Consider the following 24,707-nt stretch of genomic DNA (forward strand, 5'->3'; position numbering starts at 1 on the left):
GGTGGTGACTCTAGCAGTCTTGAAGGCAGATGGAAAGCATCCTGCCTGGAGGGAGGTGTTGATGAGGTGGGTTAGATAGGGAAGGCGTTCAGGTACTATAGACTGAAGAAGAGGGGAGGGGACCGGGTCAAGGGAGCATGTGGTGGGGCGACTGGATGTGATGAGGTTTAGAACCTCATCGGGGGAGAGGGGAGCGAGGTGGGATAGAGTGGGATGTGGAGAGGTGAGGGAGGGTGCAGAGGGTGGGAGAGTGCATGCAGCACTAACCGGGTGGTGAGAAAAGGAGGATCTGATGTCGTTTACCTTCTTGTCAAAGAGGTTAGCAAAGTCATCAGGGAGAAGGGAGGAAGTAGGAGGATGAGGTGGGGGTTGAAGAAGAGTAGAGAAGGTTTCAAAGAGTTTCTTAGGATTAGAGGCAGATGATAGGATTTTAGAGCGATAGAAGGCAGCCTTAGCAGCAGAAAGGGATGAGGAGAAAGTTGAAAGAAGAGATTGGAAATTGAGAAGGTCATCTAGGAGTTTGCCTTTTCTCCATTTGCACTCTGCCACTTGCAGGCCTGGGGGTGAGGGGACAGAGATTGTCCAGAGAAGTGGAGAGGGTAGAGAGAAGAAGATCAGTAGCAGTGTCGGGGGGTAGGAGAGAGAAAGATTCAGGTGTAGGGAGGATAGAGGTAACAGAGGAAGAAAGATCAGTGGTGGAGAGAGAGCGGAGGTGTCTACGGGTGGAAACCATGTGGGTAGGGGAAGGGGCTGAGGGGGGTGAAGAGAGGGAGAGAGAGTAGGACATGAAATAGTGGTCAGAGAGCTGGAGGGGAGTAACAGAGAGATTGGAAATAGGACAGTGTCTAGTAAAGATAAGGTCCAGCTGGTTGCCGGCGTTGTGGGTAGGAGGAGAGGGTGAGAGGTGAAGGTCAAAGGAGGAGAGGAAAAAGAGAAGAGGATCTAGCTTGTTAGTGTGGATGTTGAAGTCACCGAGATGGATAAGTGCAAAGTCATCAACAGGGAAGTGCGAGAAAAGTGTGTCAAGCTCCTCCAGAAACTCACCAAGGGGGCTTGGTGGGCGGTACACAACCACAATGGTGAGTTTGACTGGATAAGAGACAGTAACAGCATTAAATTCAAAAGAGGGCGGAGAAAATTGTGGAATGGAAACAAGAGAGTATTTCCATTTCAGGGAGATTAGCAGGCCAGTACCACCACCCCGCCTACCAGCTCTGAGAGAGAAAAAGAGTACACATCAGACAGAGCTTCGGGTGTGGTAGTGTTTTCTGGCATGATCCAGGTCTCAGTTAGAGCAAGAAAGTTGAGGGAGAGCAAGGATGCATAGCCTGAGATAAATTCAGCTTTCGGCACTGCAGACTGGCAATTACAGAGCCCTCCCATCACCACTTGCTCAACGTGAGTGGAGAGAGTGGGATAGATGAGATTGGTAGGGTCACAGCACCTAGGAGTGACCCAACATCTATGCCAGCCCCGGAAAGAGGAAAGGACAGGAATGTGAAGGAAACACATTGTCTATACTAGGTACAAAAAATACAGATGACTGACCGGATCTAAAAAGAGCAATCTGTGCCTGACCAAGTCTTGGTTTGAAAAAGTTGCACTTGCCTTTGTTACTCTAACCTTCATTCAACCTAGGCTTGTTTGCTTGACGCTTGGAAGCTGACACATCCAAGTAGCAGCAGTGATTTAAAGAACACTGATTGCAAATTGTCTGCCATGAGTGCAGGCCACACCCTGGCCACGTAACACCCAATTGGCCAAAGAAGTACACTGAAAATAGGCTTATTGCCCAGAAACTGGACACTTATGTAAAACTCTATCAAACCTCACACAATACTATTAAAACTGCAAACAGCAAGTTACCAAGGAATATATTTATAAACTAAAAGGATAACTAAGTCAAAACAGCTAGGCAACAAGAAATATTTAAGGGCACACTAGGTGAAAAACAGCTACAGCAAGAATAAGTAAATAAGACAAGTAAGTAAACAGAATAAGATAGTTACAGCTAGAATAAGATCCCATTAGGAACCAGCAGCATATGTATAGAGAAAATGATTAAAACTCAAGCAGCTGGAATAAGACTAATAGCAACTTGTTAAGCAAGAAAGATGATACTTACTCTATTCTAGACGAACCAGCAATTCAAAATCGCTCCAGAAGTTAAAATGCACACTGGATTGAAACTGAATTAGGCCAGACTTATAAATCCCTGTGAGGTTCTGGCCACACCCTGGCCACTTACCACCCAATTGGCCCAAGAGGTACACTGAAAATAGGCCTATTGCCCAGAAATCGGTCACTTATGTAAAACTCTATCAAACCTCACACAATACTATTAAAACTGCAAACAGCAAGTTACCAAGGATTATATTTATAAACTAAAAGGATAACTAAGTCAAAACAGCTAGGCAACAATAAATATTTAAGGGCACACTAGGTGAAAAACAGCTACAGCTAGAATAAGTAAATAAGACAAGTAAGTAAACAGAATAAGACAGTTACAGCTAGAATAAGATCCCACTAGGAACCAGCAGCATATGTATAGAGAAAATTATTAAAACTCAAGCAGCTGGAATAAGACTAATAGCAACTTGTTAAGTAAGAAAGATGATACTTACTTTATTCTAGATGAACCAGCAATTCAAAATCGCTCCGGAAGTTAAGATGCACATTCAATGTTGGTTTTCGGCCTTGCCGCTTAAGTGCAGAGATTTCTCCGGATTCTCTGAATCTTTTGATGATATTATGGACTGTAGATGATGAAATCCCTAAATTCTTTGCAATTGTATGTTGAGAAACGTTGTTCTTAAACTGTTGGACTATTTGCTCACGCAGTTGTTCACAAAGTGGTGAATCTCACCCCATCCTTGCTTGTGAATGACTGAGCCTTTCGGGGATGCTCCTTTTATACCCAATCATGACACTCACCTGTTTCCAATTAACCTGTTCACCTGTGGAATGTTCCAAACAGGTGTTTTTTGAGCATTCCTCAACTTTCCCAGTCTTTTGTTGCCCCTGTCCCAGCTTCTTTGGAACGTGTTGCAGGCATCAAATTCGAAATGAGTGAATATTTGCAAAAAACAATCAAGTTTATCAGTTTGAACATTAAATATCTTGTCTTTGTAGTGTATTCAATTGAATATAGGTCAAAAAGGATTTGCAAATCATTGTATTCTGTTTTTATTCAAGTTTTACACAACGTCCCTACTTCCTTGGAATTGGGGTTTGTACCTTGCCACCAAAATTGCAAAATCTAAGGATTTACATTCATTCAAATTTGTAATATAACATTGCTGGCTAGGGCAGCAAGGGGGCGCAGTGGTTAGTACGGTCACCTCACAGCAAGAAGGTCCTGGGTTCGAGCCCCAGGGTAGTCCAACCTTGGGGGCCTCCCGGATTGTCCTCTATGTGGAGTTTGCATGTTCTCCCCATGTCTACGTGGGTTTCCTCCGGGGGCTCCGGTTTCTTCTGCAGGTCAGGTGAATTGGCCATTCTAAATTGTCCCTAGGTGTGTGTGTGTGTGTGTGTGCGTGCGTGTGTGCGTGCGTGCGTGTGTGCTCTGTGATTGCCTGGCGCCTGTCCAGGGTGTCTCCTGCCGCCCAATGACTGCTTGGATGGGCTCCAGCATCCCTGAGAGCAGAATGGAATGGATATGGACGTTGCTGGCTAATAACGCAGCGGAAGTGTGTCTGTAATAGGGGGATTCCCCTCTGTAGGGGAAATTACAGACACACTGTTGTGTCTATAATTACAGACACAATAGTGTGTCTGTAATTTCCTCTCGGGGATGAATAAAGTATTCTGATTCTGAAAAGTAATGCAATTGCTAGCCTGCGGGACTGTGTAGATGTAATCAGAATATTGAACAGATGAAAAAGAAATTAAACTATAAAATAAATATAATAATAATACACTACAGACATTTATAAGTGCTTAGGACTTCTCTGAAGGTCTAGAACAGGGGTTTTCAAAGTGTGAGGCACGCTTCCCCTGAGGGGCGCCAGAAAGCTTCAGGGGAGGTGCGGTGTGAGAAAAAAAAACGTGAAGAAAAAGTAACTGTAAACATCTAGCTAAATTTAGTTAACTTCAGCAATGCTTGGAGCAAAATGGATCGATTTTTAGTAACATTACCTACAGTGAGAAAGGAGACAGCGTCTGGGGCAAGCAGAAAACGGAGGAAGTATGACCATGATTATTCAAAGTTTGGATTTTCATGGGTTGGTCCTGATGACGCCCTGATGGGGCGTCATCAGGCAGTGTGTTAACTGCAAAGAGATGCTAGCTAACAACAGTATGAGACCATGTAAACTCCGGCGTCATATTGATACGAAACACCCAAGTTTGGTGACCAAGCCACAGGAGTCTTTTGATAGGAAGCTAAAGGAATTGCGGTCACAGAAGAAAGTAATTGACACATTTAGCACTGTAAATACCAAGGCAACCGAAGCATCATACCGAGTGGCGTTGCGCATAGCTAAGGCAGGTAAACCCTAATTTAAAAAGATGTTTAAAATGTTCAAAAAGATGTTTAAAACGTTTAAAAATGTTTAAAACATAAAGATAAAGATGTTTAAAAATGTTTGAAAAAGATGTTTAAAAAAAATAAAAGATCACCTTCAAAGATGTATCATTTATTGTTGAAACCCGTTTTTATACCTGAGTAGAACATACATTATAGCAACAACAATAATAGTAATAATAGCAATAATAATTGGGAGGGGGGCGCAGCTGTTTTTATGTTCTCTGAGGGGAGGCTCACTTTCCTACACTTTGAAAACCCCTGGTCTAGAAGGTCGTGACGGCTCGCTACGTCTGGGCATCTGGCACTCTCGCATTACTTTCACTCCAAAACTGCTGACATTTGCTGCTATAATATGATACACAAAACACTGGCAGATGTTCCTTCAGTTGCGCTGATACTGAAAGAAATTAAATACATTACCAAAGGTTGCAGAGGCTAAGAATATGTCTAGCCTTAACCGTAATTAGCTCGCAACCTAATTAGCTGCATTTTTAATTCTGTCATTGACCACTAATGCTACCTAGCATACACTCTGATAATAACTAGCTAACTACTGTTATAACTACATACCGCTTTGTTCTGATGACCTTTACTACCAGTAAGACGTGCTCCACTGTGTCTCATACTACTGTCACTGCTACTGGGATGGCGATGGCAGTGACGTTGGAAGTGGGAGCAACTTCATTAGCTGCTTCATGGGAGCGGCTTCATTAGCTGACTGCTGTTCTCTTGTCATGGGCTGCAGTAGAACAGTGATGGGAACTTGGGTCGAAGATGATGCTGCTGTTGGCTTCATGCAGGCAGCATGCTTCTTACCGTTTGCATGGCTGCAAAGGGCTCCCTCTCCCATATTTGATAGATCGATACTAATTTTACAAACTTTACGTTTACCTTTTATGTTGTCTACTCTTAGGGTTGCTGAAGCGTCTTGTGATGTAGGCTGAAAGGTACATGCTACCGATTCCTGCATGCATGATAAACCCCGGATAGATCCCTCCTCACAGTATTGACTGGACTTCACTTGCGGAGCTGGCGTAACCTGGGCAGAACTTAGCTGGCTAAAGCCTAACGGGACCGCGGACTGGCAGTTATAAAAATCCCACACATTCCTGGCTCATAAGTGCCTAACAAGTGTGCAGTCCGGACTCCCAGTCTGACCATCACTTGGGTACAACCTGTGGCAGATCCCATCATCTTCACTCTTCTGTTGCCATGGAACTAGATCCTCCCAGGCCAAGCAGTGTGGACCAGCGACGCGACCTGATCACCAATTTAATCAAGCCTTTAGCAAATGGCTCCGAGAGTTTTTCGAGGACTGTGCTTTATCCGCCCCCCCCCCTAAAAAAAAAGTCCATTGGCGATGCTGCGGAGCGACGGGAGCAGGAACTGCTCATCATAGCTCCAAGCTCCAAAGGCACACAACTGGCGGCAAGGATCTGATGGTCATCTCTACAATATGATGGTCATGTCTACATGAACCCGGGAAACTTTGTGTGGATTCGGCAGCAACCTTGCAACAGAGCAGCCCTTTTTAGGGACAGTGCTGCTCCCCCCAATCAGGGGAAGGCCCTAGAAAATGTGGGCTAAAAACAGCTGTTTCCCATGTCTCCTGACTGGAATACCGCATCCAGTGGGAAATCAATTTCTTGCAGGTGAAATAAGGAAGTTTTTACACTACTGACATTTGGAACCTGGAACACTGATCGGAATGACTCTGATAGACCAGAACAACGAACTGCCCTTATTGCACAACAACTCTCTCGCTTCAACATTGATCTTGTGGCTCTCCAAGAGACGAGACTTGCAGATGAAGGCCAACTCGAAGAAAAAGGTCTCATATATACGTTTATATGGAAAGGATTACCGGAAACGGACCACCGAATTCATGGAGTCGGCTTTGCGATCAGATCCAAACTTGTCCGTGACCTGAATCTAACACCTGTCTGCATTAACGAACATATCATCTCCATCAGATTACCACTTCAAAATGGATACTTCCTGACTGCCATCAGTGCTTATGCTTATGCTCTTGATGCTGACAATGAGGTGAAAATAGCTTTCTACAACACCCTATCAAGAACTATTTCCACCGTTCCAGCAGCTGACAAGCTCATCCTTATGGTTGACCTCAATGCTCACCTTGGCAGAGACAGTACAACATGGAGCAACATCATTGGGAAGCATGGACTCGGTGAATGCAACTCAAATGGAAGCCTTCTCCTTGGCCTCTGTGCAGAACATGGCCTCACCATCACAAATACTATCTTTCAACTGAAAATGAGCCAGAAAACTACCTGGATGCACTAGCGATCCCACCACTGGCATCTCATTGACTTTGTGATTGCACGCATGAAGGATCGATCCAACGTCCATGTCACCAAGGCACTCCCGCATGCTGACGATTGTTAGACTGATCATAGGCTGGTCATCTCCAAGCTCCATCGGTGACTCAAACCCAAGCCTAAACACCCTGTCATGACCATCCCACTAAAGAAAATCGACGTCCAAAAGCTTGAAGATCTCAGTGTAAGGAGAAGCTTCCGTAATAAGGTCAAGGAAGTCCTGAAGGATGTTGTCCTCATTGAAAACAACCCCATATCAAACTGGATAAACTTAAAAACAACCCTCTTCACTGTAGCTGAAACCAAAATTGGTATTCTGAAAAGACGTCACCAGGACCGGTTTGATAAGAACAACCACGAAATTCTCAACCTGATCAGCACAAAGACTCAAGCTTGTCTGTCCTGGGAGAAAGATAGAACCTCCAAGATGAAAGAAGAGCACTACAAAGTCAAACACCCAAGCTCAACTCCGCTCCATGAAGGACGCTTGGTGGCAAAGCAAAGCCCTTGAGATCCAGGGCTACGCAGACCAGAACCACCTCCACAACTTCTTCTCTGCTACCCGTACCATCTATGGACCCATCAAGACCGCACCAACAGCAATGAAAGCAGAGGACAATGTAACAATTCTGAGGGACGATGTAGGCACCAGTTAACGATGGAAATAGCACTTCCACCAGCTCCTCTGTAAACTATCATGAGCGTCTCTGGACTGCCTTGATGGCCTACCTACTGTGCCGCAAAAACCATGTATGTCTGCACCTCCTTCCACCAAAGAGCTTCACTCAGCGATCACGCAGATGCGCAACAACAAAGTGGCTGGCCCCGATGGAATCCCTTCAGAACTGTACAAGTATGGAGGACTACCTCTTCAAAAGCGACTGTACGAAATCATCCTGTAGATCTGGGAAACCCGGACTGCTCCAGCTGATTTCAGAGACGCAAACATCATTGCCATTTTCAAAAAAAGGGGCTGAAGAGTGTGCGGCAATTACAGAGGAATTTCCCTCCTCTCAACAGCTGGGAAAATTCCATCACAGATCCTTCTGAACCGTCTCACCACCCTGGCCAAAGAAGTTCTCCCCAAATCCTAAAGCGGTTTTCGGTCCCACAGAGGGACCACTGATGTGATCTTTGCGGCAAGCCAGCTCATGGAGAAGGCAAGAGAACAACAGAAGACAATGTTTTTCATCTTTTTCGACCTTGAGAAAACATTTGATTCTCTTCCGAGAGCCATTTTGTGGGACGTGCTATCCAAATCTGGATGCCCTGACCACTTCATCCAGATGATTCGCACCCTCCATGATGACATGAAAGTCTGTGTCTGTTTCCATGGAACCCTTTCCGAGCCTTTCTACCATGGATTGTGGAGTAAAGTAAGGCTGTGTTCTAACGCCTACGTTATTTTCCATATACCTTGCTACTCTCTTGCAGAAGACATCCGTTACCACTTCAATGGCAGCCTGTTCAATCTCCAGCGCTTGAAGTCTAAGAACAAGACATCCACCAGCGTCATCATTGAGCTTCAGTATGCCGATGATAATGTTGTTCCTGCGATGACTTCCGGAAGTATCCTTGAAGAAACGTGCAGTCTAGAACCGGATATCACCAACAGACTGAAAGCTGCCCACACTGCCTTTGGTGACTTTCTCACCGTGTTTTCTATGATTGTGATCTCAAGACATCAACCAAAATCATGGTTTACTGTGCAGTGGTTCTTTCAACCCTCCTGTACGGTTGTGAATCCTGGACCCTCTACAAGTACCAAATCCATGAACTAGAACACTTCCACCAGCAAAAACTGAGAAGTATTCTGTGAATTTCCTGGCAAGAACGGGTCACCAACAATCAAGTTCTCGAAAGAGCCGATCTCCCTTCCATTGAGACGACAACTGAACATCACCAGCTGCGGTGGCTTGGCCACATCCAGCGGATGCCGAACGACAGACTCCCGAAAAAAATTCTATACTCTGAAGTGACTGAAGGTCAAAGAAAAAGAGGAGCTCCCAAAAAACGCTTTAAGGATTGTATCAAGGGAATGCTGATCACCTTCAACATCGAACCTAAGAACTGGGAAAAAGTAGCAGAAAATCGAAAACACTGGAGAGCTGTTTGCCTGGCTGGTTCAATCAAGGCTGAAACTGACAAACGAACGCATGCGGAAGAAAAGCGCCACCGCCTAAAAATTCGCCGAGAACAGAGAGCCGCAGGAACGGGTCTACCCCTCACTATCCCCTGTCCAAGCTGTTCCAGTCTCTTCTATTCTCACCTTGGACTGTCAAGCCGTCTTTGTTTCAAGCACATAGCTCTTGGAATGGCTCCTCGGACACGAGAGAAGCCAACGATGAGGTCTATTCTTAACACCCAGTCTTTGAAGTCACCATTTTCAAAAGATTTTCAAGACCCAAAGATCTTTAAATTTTCATTTTCCTGGCATGTCTTGATGCACGTTCAATAATCCAGGTAAGAAAATCAAAGAAGGTTGAATCAGTTCATCTGGATACGTTTATTCACAGATACGTTTCATCACTCAACTAAGTGAAATCTTCAGTCTAAATTGACTGCAGGTATCCCATCCCTTATAAACAATACAGTTGCATAACGACTGTATTATATGAACATATTTCCAAACACCGTGTTTCAGTTCCTTTCAAACCCCAAAACATGCTGCACTAGAAGTTGGTCCACCCCAAGGATCGGGTCCTCCAGCACAGAGCAATATAGTGTATGCTGTTTAGTGCCAGTGACTTATACATTGGGGAAACTAAACAGACGCTGGTGAAGATAATGGCACAACACAGGAGAGCTAACACGTCAGGCTAGGACTCCGCAGTCTACACCTATCTACAGGCCAGTGGCCACTCTTTCAAGGATGAGGATGAGCACATCCTCTGACTCCCTGTTCAAACCAGCATCCCTGGTTTTATTGGAGAGTCAAAGAGGCCATCTATGAGGGATCGATCATCCCTGAACCAAGGGGGTACCTAAGAGTATATCTGTCACCATCTTACAATGCTGTGGTTACAAACGTTCCCAAATCCTCTGTGAATAGTACATGTAGTGCTATCTATCCCTTTTAACTGTCAAGGACAACGCTCCTGAGTTCTCTATACAACTCGGTATCTAATAAACTATTGAAGTATGGTAACTTCGCTTTTTATGTGTTTAAAGTATGTTCTAAAGGCTCTAAATGTCTTACAGTGTCATCTGGTAACTCCAACTAAAAAGGTTGACTACCCCTTTAAGGCGCTTAAATATGGCATATGACCCCTTTAAGGCAATCTAACATGGTCTAGACACCTCAATGTGTCACCGAGTAACTTATATTAAAACGGTGGACTAGCCCTTTAAGGTTCTAAAATGTGGTGTATTAGCCCTTTAAGGTTATATACTATGGTCTACACATCTCTGGGTGTCACTAGGTTACTTCCAGTAAAAAGGTGGACTAGCCCTTTAAGGTTGTCTCAACATGTAACTTACCATAGCCTAGACACCACAGGAATAAACACACATGAATAATCCACACTCACACAGGTACATAGAATTATATATACAAATGTATTATGAGTAATAATTATTAGAATGAATGAAAGTAATAAGCCTCAATTGCTAACAAGCATCTGCATTCATATACACACAAATGAATCAGACCAACACATTAGCATACAGCTCAACAACCCTATAACTAAGCCGGCAATAAAAATAAAAGAAAGTCAACCCCCAGTTGAAGGCCTGTTTCTTTATCGGGTACGTTGGGACCCTAACCAGCCCTCTTCGCTCCCCTTGGAAGCCCGTACATCCAACTTGTACTCACAAAGAATGCTCCTCTTCGTCTCGCGCTTCCCACCGCAGTGCAGCAGCGAACGTCAGGCAGGCAACCATCCTAGCTAACTGGCTAGTTAGCCGTTAGCACCATCTCACGGTCGAATCATGCGCTCGCCTCGGCAGCACAACACGGCAACAGACGACTCCTTCTGCGTTCCTCGATGGTCGCATGAACACACCACTACACTGTAACTGATAACGTTACTTCGCTAAACTAGAAGACGGCCCGACTCACTGTGGGGCAAGCCCCTTACTGCATCTGAAGTAATACTTGAGGTAGTATTGGTCGAGGATCAATGACCACACCGGGTTATAGAACTCAGGTTTAATCGTGGCTCAGTAGGCAGACGTAATAACCATACATGGTAGTGGTGTAACCATAATAACAGTTCGGGTAGTACATAACACCTAGTGTAGTTCCAGTGGATATACATGGCGTTATATCACTACAGCATCCAGTCCATTCGCACGTCTTGCTGTGCTAGCGACGAACACCGACTGGCTAGCTCGCTCCGTAACGTCGCTGGGTCCACATATGGGACTGACGAGTAGTCAGTTTGTCTCCCCAGTCCACACAAACAGTTCCCGGGATGGGTCTCGGTCAGACACCCGCACACATCACTGTTCACTAAACTTCAATTACATTTCTCTCCCCGCAAAATAGCATATAACAACTCGACATCAAACTGCTCCGTTTTCCTCACACAAGGGACGAGTGACCTACTTTCTCTCTCAGTCTAGTCTGCTCGCGCTGACGTTTTCCGCTGCCCTCTCAACCAATCACATTCAAGGTAAGGTATTCTCTCCACAGCCAACCAATCACAACAATGACAAGTTTCAACACTAAAAGTAAATGCATTTCGCATTGGTAAACAACTGTTTTGCAGAACAATATCAACAATATAATATATTCATATTCAACAGGTTAACAAAATAACAAACATAGGCCAAACTCTTATCTAATAGTGCAATATAATATATCTAAGGCCTATAATTTAACCACAGGGTTACATACACATGGCCATTGAAACTCTAGTTAATGGTCATACCCATATCTGCATATGGAAGTGGTCGTTGGTTTCAGCCATTATGCAACTATATTATTTATGAGGGTGGGGACACCTGCAGTCAGTTTAGGCTGAAGAGGTCACTTAGATGAGTGATGAAACGCATTCGTCAATAAATTTTGTATCCAGATGAACTGATTCAACCTTTGATTTTTCTGGCATATTTGCCTTCGTTGCCAGGTACAGGAAACTGCATATCTTGACTGAAGTGATTTCCAGTTGTTCACAAGCGGGAAGGAGATAAATGGGGGCTGAAAAATCAAGTAACCATAACAACCACTCACACAATACGGGAAACGTGAAATAACCCAATAAAGAAAAAATACTGCATGAAAAATATTACATTTTGATAAATGGCAACTACAATTTAAACATGTTACAAACAAATTCTCTGATATGACTTGGCCCACAAAATGATCAAATCCCCTAACTTAATGTCTGGATTAGACTTTTTAAAATTCCATGATATTCCAGAAATTCCATGATCCATGGCAACCCTGCATTTCTGTGAAGACTTCTTTTCAGTTTATACAGCCCTTCAAAAAAGATAGATATACACTATTAGTCCACATGCTTATCCACTGTGCTGGGGTAAAAATGCACAGTCACCACAATAAACCTCCCCATAGTTTACACTGAAATCAAAAGCACGGGTGAAATTGATTTCGTTGTATAGCTTCAAAGACAAGGCAACCACAATTTTTAAAATAAATGGTAAGCGCAGCAAAATAAAAATAAAGTGAAAGTGGCAGTGCTATTGTCTACTATTTCTGTTCAGGGCCCTCAGCAGTTACATGCTATATGAATCAGGCAGAATGGTTCCTCCTTTTCCATTCCTGCTTGACAGAGTCAATGAAGTAGAGTAATAGACAATGCAGAAAGTGTCTTTCTTTTCCGTTCTGTCTCTTTCTTTCTGTCTTTTTTTTGTCTCTGCTTTCAGCTAGATCCAAAAACACTGCAACATCAGATGATGGCGCTCCTGCCGGCCTCTTATCTTTTTTCATCTTGTTTGGTGTTTGTTTGAAAGGCATCATGATCTACGATGCCGTCCTTCACGTGCATTGATTTTTCAGTGGCAGCATAGTGGACCTCAGCAGGACACTCTTTCAAAAAGGCATGTCTGACTTCTTACTGAGGTGCCACTGCCACTACTGCTCAGTGGGTGGAGGGCGGAGAGTAGGGAAGGAGGTGGAGGAAGAGGAAGAGGAAGGAGTAAACATTGAAAATAACTAATAAAAAAGGGTGTGTGTGTGTGTGTGTGTGTGTGTGTGTGTCTATCTAGAATTTGTGTTTTCAAACACATGCATTGGTGTCCATCCAGGAAAAAATCTTTTTTTTTTTCCCCCTTTTTCTCCCCAATTGTACCCGGCCAATTACCCCACTCTTCCGAGCTGTCCCGGTTGTTGCTCCACCCCCTCTGCCGATCTGGGGAAGGCTGCAGACTACCACATGCCTCCACCGACACATGTGGAGTTGCCAGCAACTTCTTTTTACCTGACAGTGAGGAGATTCGCCAGGGGGACGTAGCGCGTGGGAGGGGGATGTAGTGCGTGGGAGGGGGATGTAGTGCGTGGGAGGGTCACACTGTTCCCCCTTCCCCCTGAACAGGCACCCCGACCGACCAAAGGAGGCACTAGTGCAGCAACCAGGACACAGACCCACATCCAGCTTCCCACCCGCAGACACGGCCAATTGTGTCTGTAGGGATGCCCGACCAAGCCGGAGGTAACACGGGGATTCGAACCGGCGATCCCCATGTTGGTAGACAATGAATAGACCGCTACACTACCCGGATGCCCCCATCCAGGGAAAATTGATTATGTTGATTATATCGAGGTTTAAAGTGTCTGGCTCAATGCTCATACGCAGGCATTTATTGTCTCCACTAACCCATTCATACAAAACTGGCATGTTTGATGAACTTTGGTGCTGCTATTTCAGAATCCATGACAAAGAAAAATACTTATTTAGCCTTCATTTAAATAGGTGTGTCCCACTGATCCCATTTAGATCGAAGATCTCTTTTACAAGGGAGACCTGGCCAAGAATAGCAGCAACAGAGTTTCAACAAAAAAAAATTAACAGAAAAGCACATGGATTTGAGCAATGTTAATATGATCAGATAAAACATTTGCACAGACCCAACATTTGTATGGCCCAAATATGCAGACAAACTCACATTAATTCAAATACAAAGTGGCAGCAGGAGTTTTTCCATTAGAGTGTCCGGTGGTCTATTCTGTTGCTTACCAATACGGGATCACTGGTTCGAATCCCAGTGTTACCTACAGCTTGGTCGGGCATCCCTACATACACAATTGGCCGTGTCTACGGGTGGGAAGCCGGACGTGGGGTTGTGTTTTGGTCGCTGCACTATTGTCTCCTCTGGTCAGTCGGGGTGCCTGTTCAGGGAGGAGGGAGGAGGGAGGAGGGGGAACTGGGGAACTCCCACGCGCTACATGCCCCTGGCGAAACTCCTCACTGTCAGGTGAAAAGAAGCGGCTGGTGACTCCACATGTATAAGAAGAGGCATGCGGTAGTCTGCAGCCCTCCCCGGATCAGCAGAGGGGGTGGAGCAGATATCGGGACAGCTCAGAAGAGTGGGGTAATTGGCCAGATACAATTGGGGAGAAAAAATGGGGGGGGGGGCGGGGAATCAAAAAAACAAAAACCAAGTGCCATCATTGTCTCTGGTTAAATCATCCTCTATCTCCAATCTGTGAAGACTGTGAAGTGAATGACAAGAGGAGAGGGGACTGCCAGACGAACCTTACCTGTAAACTAAAAAGCTTTGGAGCTCTGTTTAATGTGTGGAAACCACAGAATGTAATCATATCAACAGCAACTACTGGTCCAGCACTGTGGTCCTCAAAAGTTCTTGCCTTCTGGGACACCCAAATAAAATCTACCTGCGACCGATCTCATGTAAATGTATAATCATTCAATGTGGAAGTCAGTGAAAACATATTTCACATTCATTGTAATTAGCCATGTTATGAGAAAATAACATTTGTTAAACTGAGGGTTGTTTGACTGCTGACGAATTGGACAACACTGGTGCGACACATTTCTACACAAATCTCTCTCCTGTGGTTGTGTCCAGCTGTAAGTATCAAGTCAAATCAGATCATAGCTTCTCAAAATTTGAAAAAAAAAACCCAAAATGAGATATTCTCTGCCAAGCTCATGTAGAGATGCATCAAAATATGAAATCTAATATTCACAGTTATTATATTGCTGAACCAACTAGTGCAAACCCTCAGGCAGTGCAACTAAAAATCTTGTTTAAAGTTGATTAGGGCTTCTTGCAGGGGCGGACTGGCAACAAAAAGCAGCCCGGGAATTTTCTGTCAGGCGGCCTCAATTTGATACACCAAATCCGAACTGACACAAGTTTGTCGATCAATGAACCATTAATTAAAAAACAAAACAAAACACATAATCTGCTAATTTGTCTTGTTTGTGTTAGGCTAATATGTAAGACAATGAAATTAATTTTCCAAGGTTTTCCTTCCCGTGTTTGTCTGTACAGAAAGCACATATTCACAGTTGAATTAATGAATTACTTTTAAATTCTATTGTTCAGTGACACACACACCTGTTGCCATAGAGGTCCCAGCAAAGACTTCCTCAACTTTCCCTGTCTGACTCAGGTTCATCTATTTGTTAAAAATGCATAAAACTGACATCATTTGGACTGTCTGACATGAACATCAAATATTGTTGTATTCATTAAATTAATAGTCCAACCTTGATATTGGCAAATACATATGAGTTGTATTATGCAATGCCTCTTATTAATTATATTTCTTGTAACGCAACAGTAAATGGTAATTCGAATGAAGTAGTCCATCCTGATCATATGAATGATGTACTGTGCTCTAGTTTACTTCACAGTCATACAATAACATTGACTAGCGCACCTCTAATTGGATCTGTGCTGGTTCCTTCTCCATCCTTTCCCTTTCTTTTTCAGAGCCATGTTCACCTGTTTGTTTAGGTTGTAATGTAAGTATTTCACAAATAATTTTTATTGCTGAGGGGGCTATCAAATATTATATACCTTATAGGTTATAATGCAAAACATAATTGATGAATAGTCCAGAAGAAAATTATCAAATTTACACGTTTATTTTACCCATCTACAGTCCGGCACCAAGTCTGACTAGTTAAACCTTGGAAATGATCAAACCTGTAGCAGCACTCTTGCATTGAATTCCCAAGGTTAACAAAGTTCAAGATCACTTTATTATCATATACATATAAAAACTACCATGTATCTTCCAATGTAATGAAATGCATGTGCCTTGGCTCCCTCAGCCCTTAAAACTGTAAACAAGGAAATAATGAATAATAACAAAAAAAATAAATAAGAAACCAGAAATCCCACACAAAAAAAAAATCAATGAAAGTTATGTAAGGAGCCTACTGTTCATTATTCTGACCGCCTGAGGGTACAAACTGTCTTTGAGGTGGCTGGTCCAAGCTCTGATGCTCTATACGTGTTGTCCTGAGGGAAGGAGGGAGGGAAGGAGAGGAAAACATTTGTTTTTTTTAGTTAGCTCATTTAGCTAGTTCACAGCACATACATAGCATGTAGGCTTGACAAAGCACCTGCTCCCTGTTCACTCTGCTTTGATGTTTTTGCCTCTTCACCACTGTCCTCATCATCACCTGCAGACTGCTTAAATAAATCTGATATCTTAGCACAATTTGCGGCATCAGCCAGCAAAACCTTTTCCTTTTTTGGTGTACCTTCTCTGCACAGCCAGTCATGGGTTTACACTTTCTATCAACGTTTCAGCAACAAGTGCTAGATACTATTAACAAGTGCTAGATACTAACTGCCCGAGTGCTAGATACGTTTAACAAGTGCTAGATACTCAATGCTCGAGTGCTAGATACTTTCAACAAGTGCTAGATACCTTTAACAAGTGCTAGATACTAAATGCCCAAGTGCTAGATACCTTTAACAAGTGCTAGATAATGCTTGAGTGATAGATACGTTTAACAAGTGCTAGATACTAAATGCCCTAGAGCTAGACTTTTAATGAGTGCTAGATACTGCCTGAGTGCTGATACTTTTAACGAGTGCTAGATACTGCATGAGTGCTAGATACTTTTAACAAGTGCTAGATACTAAATGACCGAGTGCTATACTTTTAATGAGTGCTAGATACTGCCTGAGTGCTAGATACTTTTAACGAGTGCTAGATACTGCCTGAGTGCTAGATACTTTTAACAAGTGCTAGATACTGCCCAAGTGCTAGATACTAATGAGTGCTATATACTTTCAGTTGTGATGGCAACTGCTACCTGCTATTAAGGACTGCACTTGCCGTGTCGCTGTAGCTAAGATGAGCTTCTTCCAGCTTATTCCCTGTTTCTCAGGGGTCACCACAGCAGATTGTACAGTTTCTATTGATACCCTGTAAGGGCACAGCACCAATGCCGGCCGTTGTTAACCTGGGCCTTGACTGATCTGGTATGACGCCTTGACCGATCCAGTATAGTCTTTTCAATTCATATACTGATTTGGCAAAATTTTACATTGGCTGCCCTTTCTGACACAACCACTAACCCTATGGATGGGGATACAGGTAAAGCGCTGGATGCCATTCCAGTACTCATGGACTTGCACCCATGGCTGTTGCCTGTGTAGCTAAGATGTCCAATTGAATATATAATGCTGGGGTTGGGAAAAAAAAGATCCCCTCACAATACTGGCCCATCGGGAAAATTCCCAAACTTCCCTATGGCCAGTCCGGGCCTATGAGGAAACTTGGTTACCTGCTGTTCCCATCTGGTGTGTCAAGCCCCTCGGTGAAATTTCCCTGGATGCATAGCACTGAAGTGATAAGAGATAATGTGAGGTCACAAAGAAGGACACTCACAAGACTTTGGACCAAACTTCCCAGCATTTTATTTCAAATATTTACCCTCCCTTCATCTTATAGTCTCTCAGTAGGATCAAAGGCAGCAGCTAAATCTAACAGCCCCAGAATAGACATTTTATAATCTCATTATGTTTGAAATAAAGAGAAGCAAACTCTCAATTTTCTCCTTCTCTCTCTCTCTTACTCTTTCTCTAGTTCTTCCCTCTGTTTTCCTTCTAGAAAAAAAACTTGGAATGATAGTCTGCTACATGTCAATAAAAAAGCTCTTTCATTGAAAATAAATGAGAGGATATTGGGTTGTGCTTGTTCTGTAAATCTAATTTTTGCTTTTGACTACTTATCTTTAGCAGTCACAAGAGTTTTACACAGAAACATTGTTTTGCAACTATATATTTTCAAGGACACAACGAACACACTTTAACAAACAATGGGGGCAATTGGTTTGACAAGCAGGACCCTAACAAAACAAGGTTGACTACTGATACTAATAATGCATTTCAAACCAGACATCTGTCATCCATAATGTATGTGTGTGTGTCTGTGCTTCCAGGGACCTGTAATTCAAATTTTATTACAACAAGCTCATTAGCTGGCTAGCACACTTCTGACCTTTGCAGCATGTGTGTTTCTGCTGTTTCCCACCATTGAGACTACTTACCTTCATAGACAAATGTGCATGTGCCAGCGCATGTGCCTGTGTGACTGCACAGGTGTGTGCGATGTGTTCCTGGGCCTATGTGGTAACTGTGCATTTTGTGTGTGGGTGTATGCACACTCATGTGCATTTTAGTGCCCGTCTGTGAACTTGTGTGTCTTCACTGTATTGAGCAGAGCAATCAAACTTCAGTAAGCAGTGAGAAGGACCAGCAGTCCAAGGTTAATCCTCTGACTGTGTGCACAGTCCACCTGAGGCTGAAGGAGGCAGCCTATAGTATGCTGCAGCACGCAGGACTGACAGCGGGGTGTCAAATGAAGTGAAGGAAAAATACTCCCTTTTCTCTCCTCAGTATAATGAAAGACAATAAAGGGTCGGTGGGACAGTGGGGGGAAGCAACAAGAGTTGATATCATTAAATAAAAATTAAAGCACCCCCCCCTACACACACACACACACACACACACACACACACACATATGTATGTGTGTGTGTGTGTGTGTGTGTGTGTGTGTGTGTGTGTGTGTGTGTGTGTGTGTGACAAAGTGTAAAACTGTTTTCAAAGACACAGGTCCTAGTAATATTTTTTTTTATCTTGAACGTTGAAGCCCCATAATTGGGGGGTACATTGATAATCTTGAGCCTTTAAATTGACTTGTTGACTCGTCTGCAGCTTATTCTTAATGCTGTCCCTTAATGATGTCCCTTAAAGCAATTTCCGTCTCTCTCACTCTCTCTCTCTCTCTCTCTCTCTCTCTCTCTCTCTCTCTCTCTCTCTCTCTCTCTCTCTCTCTCTCTCTCTCTCTCTCTCTCTCTCTCTCTCTCTCTCTCTCTCTCTCTCTCTCACACACACTCTCTCTCTCTGTCCAAGCCGTTGAGTTATCACTAATCTATAACCAAAGAAAACTCTTATGATGTCTGCAAGCCAGCATGCCAACACACACACACGTGCAGACACACACACACACATTAAAAATACTCTCCTTTGTCTTTCTCTCTTTCTCTGTCTCCCAGCCGCACTTTCTTTTCAGTTTTATCTGAAGATGTCGAAATCTTGTCAGAAGGGTTTTAGAAAATTGTCTCCTTGTGAATGCAAGTGTGACACAACTTCAGAGAGTGCTTAATGTCAAAATTGTACCAGTTTCCAAGACATATTGGATAGCGCGGTACAACTACGAAGCAGGGGAGACTTTCTTCATTCTGTCTGATACGATTGCAAAGGAGTAATCCTGTTTTGAAAATTGCTAACACACCCCGGAGGAAGTGGCAGGGTGTTCACGAAAGTCTCAATTTAAAAGTCTGACAGATTCGAGGGGCTCTTTAGCAAAGGAAAACTGTCGTTAGATGAGTTGAGAATATGAAAACTGTAGCAATGGCAATAACGAGGCAACGTGCCTGCCTGAGGGATGCACTGACAACTGACACCGCTAAAATCGTAGTGACGAGTCTGATAGGAAGCCCAGGTGATTCAGATTTGTCTCGTACAATACAGCCTCGTGCACTGCTGCAAATCTCTGTCCCTTAACTCTCGCTCTTTCTCACTACATGCAGTCACAAACTTAACTGCCTTATTGGATGACAACAGTATTAGACAACTCATGGGGTAAACTAGAAGCTGTGTCTTGGGCTACTCAAGCGCATCTCTAAGCCAGCCTCTGCTACAGACTAGGATCCAGAGCCAAAAGTGTGGTCTCAAGTTGGAACAGGTCTCACAAGCAAAGCGGGAGGGTTTGTCGTTCTTTTATTTATTTATTTATTTGGGGGGGGGGTACGTGTAAAACAAGACACTAACCATCATGAATTTTGACAGCAATTACAAACGTAAGCTGTATGCGATCGGGCACGTGTGTAAGAGGGGCCCATTTCACAGTCTTTGTTGGTATATCGCCCTAAAGTTACGAGGGTTATCAGAGAGAGGTGCAAATACTTACCAATTATACGGTGCGCCTGCAGGGGTGTAGGGGACGTGGAGAACTAGCGGAGTCTAATTTCACATTTAAACCCAAGTAATTTAAATGTAGAAAAGTAAAAGCAACGCTTACTAGTTTTAGATAATTTCAGTTGCCAAACGTGAAGAAGAAGAAGAAGAGGAAGAAGAAGAAGAAGATTTTTTTTCTTTTTTTAATCAAGACTACAGATATACAAACACATCAAACAAAGCCAGTATACTCTAAAACAACAGAGTAGGCTAAGAACAGTACATCAAACATGTCAAAGACAATGAGAACAAAACAAAGGAACAAAAAAGGAAAATTAAAAAGAGATAAAATAAAATAAAATAGGACAATGCAATATTCCAGGGGTTCAATTACATTAAATTGTTCAAATACAAAGGATAATTTTTGGGCATTTCTGTTTTTCATACATTTTAGAGATTTGGACAAAGTTACTAATTCGGTTTTAAAGGCTGCTAAAGAGGGATGCGTTTTGCAATATTTACATTTGTGTATGAAATATTTTGCCAAAATAATCACATTATCCAACAAGAATTCTATATTTCTATCCTCCATAAACATTCCAAATTTGACACTTACTAGTAGAAATGGCGGTAGAGCACTAATGCTCGACTTCATCCATACCTACAAATTATACCAAAACTTATAAGTAATGTTACAGTGGAAGAATAAATTATCCGTTGATTCTATGTCTGTCTTGCAGAATTGGCAGAAATTACAGTCTACATTAAATTTCAAACTTATAAATTCACTGGAGGGGTAAATATCATTATCTTGAAGTGAACCTCTTTGGCTTTGGGGGGATAGGTAATGAAATGTATCCTTTTCTGATTTTATGGGCAGAAGAAGAAGAAGAGGAATAATAAGAGAAGAAGAAGAAGACGAAGAAGAGGAAGCAGAAGAAGAGGAGGAAGAAGAAGAAGAGGAAGAAGAAGAAGAGGAAGAGGAAGAAGAAGAAACAGTGGAAGAAGAAGATGTAGAAGAAGAAGTAGAAGAAGAAGCGGTAGAGGAAGAAGACGAGGTGGAAGTAGAAGAAGAAGCTGACGAGACCAATATTAATGCGAACAACTTTTACAGGAGATTTTTAACTACAGTTATAGTTGGAGGTTAAACTTATAAAAACGTTCAGAAGTTACGTGGTTCCAATACTTTGAATTATAAAACGCTGTTAACCTGAAGAAAACTAGATCGAGCAATGACAGCAATTAAAGTAATGAAGTACTGTAGATAACAACGTGTTAACCTCGGTGATACAGTCGTCTCTTTCCAGTCTATTTTGATAACCCATTCATGTAAATCTGCTGAATGTGAAGTTTTCGACAGCCTTAAATCCGATGCTAAAATTTCTGAATGCTTCAGAATATGAAATCAAGTAGTGGCATAAAACATTCTGTTTCCAAATCTCTACTTCCAATTAAAGTTGAAGCGAATAATAAATAAATTAATACAAATTATTCAAAATACTGTAGCGAATTCGGGGGGCAATCTGGCAACCGCCACAGCCGGGACGCGAGTCTCCCGCTCCGCAAGCGACAACGCTAACCAGTCAACTAAAGGCTCCAATCCGTTAATCAAAAACCAACGTGTCTACCCATCCATGCACGTTGCAATACACTAAACTTTACTTTCAAAACAACTTCCCGTTCAGACAAGCTACCAGTTATTCCCATTGAGGTGTTAGTATGTTAGATAGTTATTCATTCATTCATGGTGGCGAGTCATATCATGTAGGGGGTATACACCTATTCTGGCGGAGACATATACATAGACCCCATGGTTCACTTGTGTCACCCAGGCCTGTTTGGGTCACAAGGAAAACCTCCAAAGGCAATTAGAGGACAGCCTGACGAAATAAATACCATTTAAAAAAAAGGCACGAGTCGGGCTAAGTAATGGCCAAAGAAAATGTTTAACAGTTCCACGTGTTAGCACCTCTCACTAGTTTAACAGTAAACTGATTTCACTCGTGCAGCAGCGCCTAAAGACTTGTTTCGGTACAAACCACGTGATCACTGTGGCAGTTAGAAGGGCTATCATCCATTCTAGTTTCAAACGGCATTTCCGTTTCACTATCCCACCTGTCTAAATTTGAACAGGGAACAGGTCGTGTTTTTTTTAAATTACATTTACCCCCAGCAAACACAGACAACTGCCTCTCAGCCCATGTTTGTTCTCCGCTGTAACATCGTGCCCCCTCACGTTTGCAACGATGTCAGCAGCGCTCCTGCGCCTAACGTAAGCACCCCCCCAACACACACACACACACACACTCTCTCTCTCTCTCTCTCTCTCTCTCTCTCTCTCTCTCTCTCTCTCTCTCTCTCTCTCTCTCTCTCTCTCTCTCTCTCTCTCTCTCTCTCTCTCTCTTCTCTCTCTCTCTCTCTCTCTCTCTCTCTCTCTCTCTCTCTCTCTCTCTCTCTCTCTCTCACTGCTGATTTCCCCAGGGGGATTTTATTCCTCAATAAATGATGGCATCGCATCCGAGTCCCTTCGCCGGCATGTCAGAGGCTTCCATGACCGCAGGCACCATCCATCCGGCCCGATATCCAGTACGCAACCATTTGCCTTCGACGCACACTGCTTCATTTCTCTGCTCATTTCACCCATGTTTTTGCCAGAGTTTAAAAGGAAAAAAAAGTATTTCAAATGTGATTCGAGACTGACTATATGGACCATAAGGGGTGGGGGTGTGGGGGGGGGGTCATACAAAAGTGCATCGATGAAATATATTCCCAGCTGTTTGCATGACTCGGCATGCTCATGCTTTTCAAACGGACTGAACGTGATTTTGACAGCCCTAACATGAAGCCCGCCTTTTCACAGTAACAACGGGCACCACGGTGACGTCTGGGGACAGCAGTATTGTGCACTTAATCTGGAGAGACTAAAACTGCGCATATGGCGCAATGCTTGGCTATTCTGTTCTGTGGCACTGCAGCGTTTATGATATGCAATGAACCACTCGCTCATTCGTGCAAGTGCGCCCCCCCCCTTTCATTATGACTTTGTTATTCACCCTGATAGTAAATCACGGATAATAACGCCCCAAAGTCTTTGCTTTGAGGTGATTCGACACACACGATCACTAAAAGCATCAAACAGCCAGACGTTGCGATAAATTAGCTAAACATGCAACAGCAGGTAAACCCAAGCCAGCCATGTGAAGAGCGCGGCTCTCAAATTGTGTGCATTTAGGGACGTCAAACTTCTCACACGTGACGGCATTTGCACAACAGCTTTTCAGTCAAGTTTTCGAAATGTCTGCTGTCAGCGACGGTCGCGAGTGCGTCAGTGACGGCTGAACAACACATCTAGCTATTCACTTTTTTCCAAAATGTCATTCTTAACAGCTGCAAACTGTGAACCCAACACACAAACGCAGCGCTTCTGTTCGGATTCAACACACAGACACACACACGCACGCACGCACACACAACAGCGCACCTTCCCGATCTCGTGAGAAACGTGATAGGGAAAATGACAGCGCCTTCCATCCATCCATGCGTGTGTGGGGACACGTTGCCGTATACAACACACACGTCTACTCACCGAAAAGGGAATTGGCGAAGCCGTACCACACGCAGCCCGAGTCCCCGATGAGCCATTTCCCTTGCGTGCTGGCGGCGAAGCTGAACGGCGTCCCCAGCACGCACACCAGCAGGTCGCTGATGCAGATGTTAATCAGCAGCAGGTTGATGGGCGAGCGCAGGATCTTATAGCGGCAGAACAGCAGCAGCACCACAAGGTTGTTCAGGAGTCCCAACGTGCCGATGAAGCCCAAACACACAGCCACGACCAGGTGGCCGGTGGGGCTGAGGGTCGTCCGGTACGAGCTGCTCTCCAGCTGTCCCTCCCCGGCTCCGGTACACAGCGCGCTGTTCACCTTCGCGCAGCCGCTCAAGCTCACGTTGGACACGAGCATCGCGGTCCGCCTTTACTGGCGCCCCCGGCTAATAAGTCGTTAACATTGTCTTTTTCAGATGGTAAAATATATATATAAAATATATTTAAGCATACATATATGTATATATATGTGTGTGTGTGTGTGTGTGTGTGTGTATGTGTGTCTGATAGACTTATAAAGTAAAACCTTCGCCTGTAGTGTCACTTGTTGCTCCAAAAAGAAACAATTTCTGAGTACAGAAAAAAAAACACAAACAAAAGAAAAAAACAGAAACCAGGCTGGTTTTAGAGTCTGTTTAGGGGTATCAGAACTTTGGGTTATCTTGGTCGAGGGCTTTCAGAAGCGAGACTCGCCAAAGTTTGGAGAAAGCGTGCACCACCGTGTGGTGTAGGCGCTCCCCGCACACAGACACGCGGACGCGGAGTGGTGGACGAGTCTGTCCCCCCTTCTCTCTCTCTCTCCCTCTCTCTCTCTCTCTCTGTCTGTCTGAGTTTAAATGACTGGAGCCCGTTTTCTCCTCTGGCTGACGTCCGAG

At 43.7% G+C, this 24,707-nt stretch overlaps 1 protein-coding gene across 1 annotated transcript in view; it reads right to left on the minus strand.

The window, feature by feature from the left end:
• LOC130124366 (vertebrate ancient opsin-like) overlaps positions 1–24,190 on the minus strand; it is a 134,899-nt gene extending 110,709 nt beyond the window's left edge. The window contains exon 1 of the mRNA XM_056293823.1: positions 23,818–24,190. Coding sequence (XP_056149798.1) covers positions 23,818–24,190 — 373 coding nt within the window. The remainder of the gene's footprint in view (positions 1–23,817) is intronic.
• Positions 24,191–24,707: the final 517 nt, after the last annotated feature.

Source organism: Lampris incognitus, chromosome 14, assembly GCF_029633865.1.
Source record: "Lampris incognitus isolate fLamInc1 chromosome 14, fLamInc1.hap2, whole genome shotgun sequence".
Classification (NCBI taxonomy): Eukaryota; Metazoa; Chordata; class Actinopteri; order Lampriformes; family Lampridae; genus Lampris; species Lampris incognitus.